The 722-nt window shown below is 31.6% G+C and overlaps 1 protein-coding gene across 3 annotated transcripts in view; it reads left to right on the top strand.

The window, feature by feature from the left end:
• LOC119585005 (sulfhydryl oxidase 2-like) overlaps positions 1 to 722 on the top strand; it is a 12,269-nt gene that overhangs the window by 4,802 nt on the left and 6,745 nt on the right. For all 3 annotated transcript variants that reach the window (XM_037933617.1, XM_037933618.1, XM_037933619.1), the window contains exon 3: positions 571 to 698. In XM_037933617.1, coding sequence (XP_037789545.1) covers positions 571 to 698 — 128 coding nt within the window. The remainder of the gene's footprint in view (positions 1 to 570; positions 699 to 722) is intronic.

Genomic DNA, 722 nt, shown 5'->3' with positions numbered 1-722 from the left:
TAAAATAAAAAACAAATGTGTATATATATTTTTTTCCCCAAAGATTTAACATTGGCTAAGCAACAAAATTCGTAAAAAGCTATAGTGGACAGTATGTGAAGCCACAACTGATGGGTTAAAGGGCTATCACATGAGAATAAAATTTTGTGTACTTTTTGTAATCTACATATTTATCTTGTACTGGCCTCAGATATGTACAGCTTTGTTTGCATACACAAAAATAGCTTGCAGTATATTTAATCTATATTTTCATTAAAAAAAACAAAATAAAAGTCATTAGGTGAAGGTTACATATAGATAAAATGTTTTATTAGATTTTAAAAAATCATTATACTACAGACTAAAGCATATAGAGCTTCTGGAACCAGACACAAGCCAGAAATCTATTAACATTTTAGCTGTGCTTAAGCACATTATTTGAGGTACTCATTCTAACTTTATGATATGTAAGGCATTGCCTACAGCTCATATGCTTATATATTCTTCATGATAAACATGATAATTAATCTTTTTTGGTAATTATTATCAGTCTCTTAAATTTGGTATAAAAAAATTATTCTGCTTTTTCAGGGAGATATTGGCAAGGCTGTAAATTCCAGGACAGTGGAAGAAATGGGCAAGTCTCTGGTAGATTTCCTAGTAGAGAAGCAGAGAGCCAAGAATGGGTCAGAGTCGTGGGTGAACCTTCAGCCATACCAGTGAGTTAAAGATAGATGCGATAA

The sequence above is a fragment of the Penaeus monodon genome, chromosome 19 (assembly GCF_015228065.2).
Source record: "Penaeus monodon isolate SGIC_2016 chromosome 19, NSTDA_Pmon_1, whole genome shotgun sequence".
Lineage (NCBI taxonomy): Eukaryota > Metazoa > Arthropoda > Malacostraca > Decapoda > Penaeidae > Penaeus > Penaeus monodon.
Note: the sequence above shows the minus strand (reverse complement) of the source record. Positions and strands in the feature narration are given on the sequence as shown.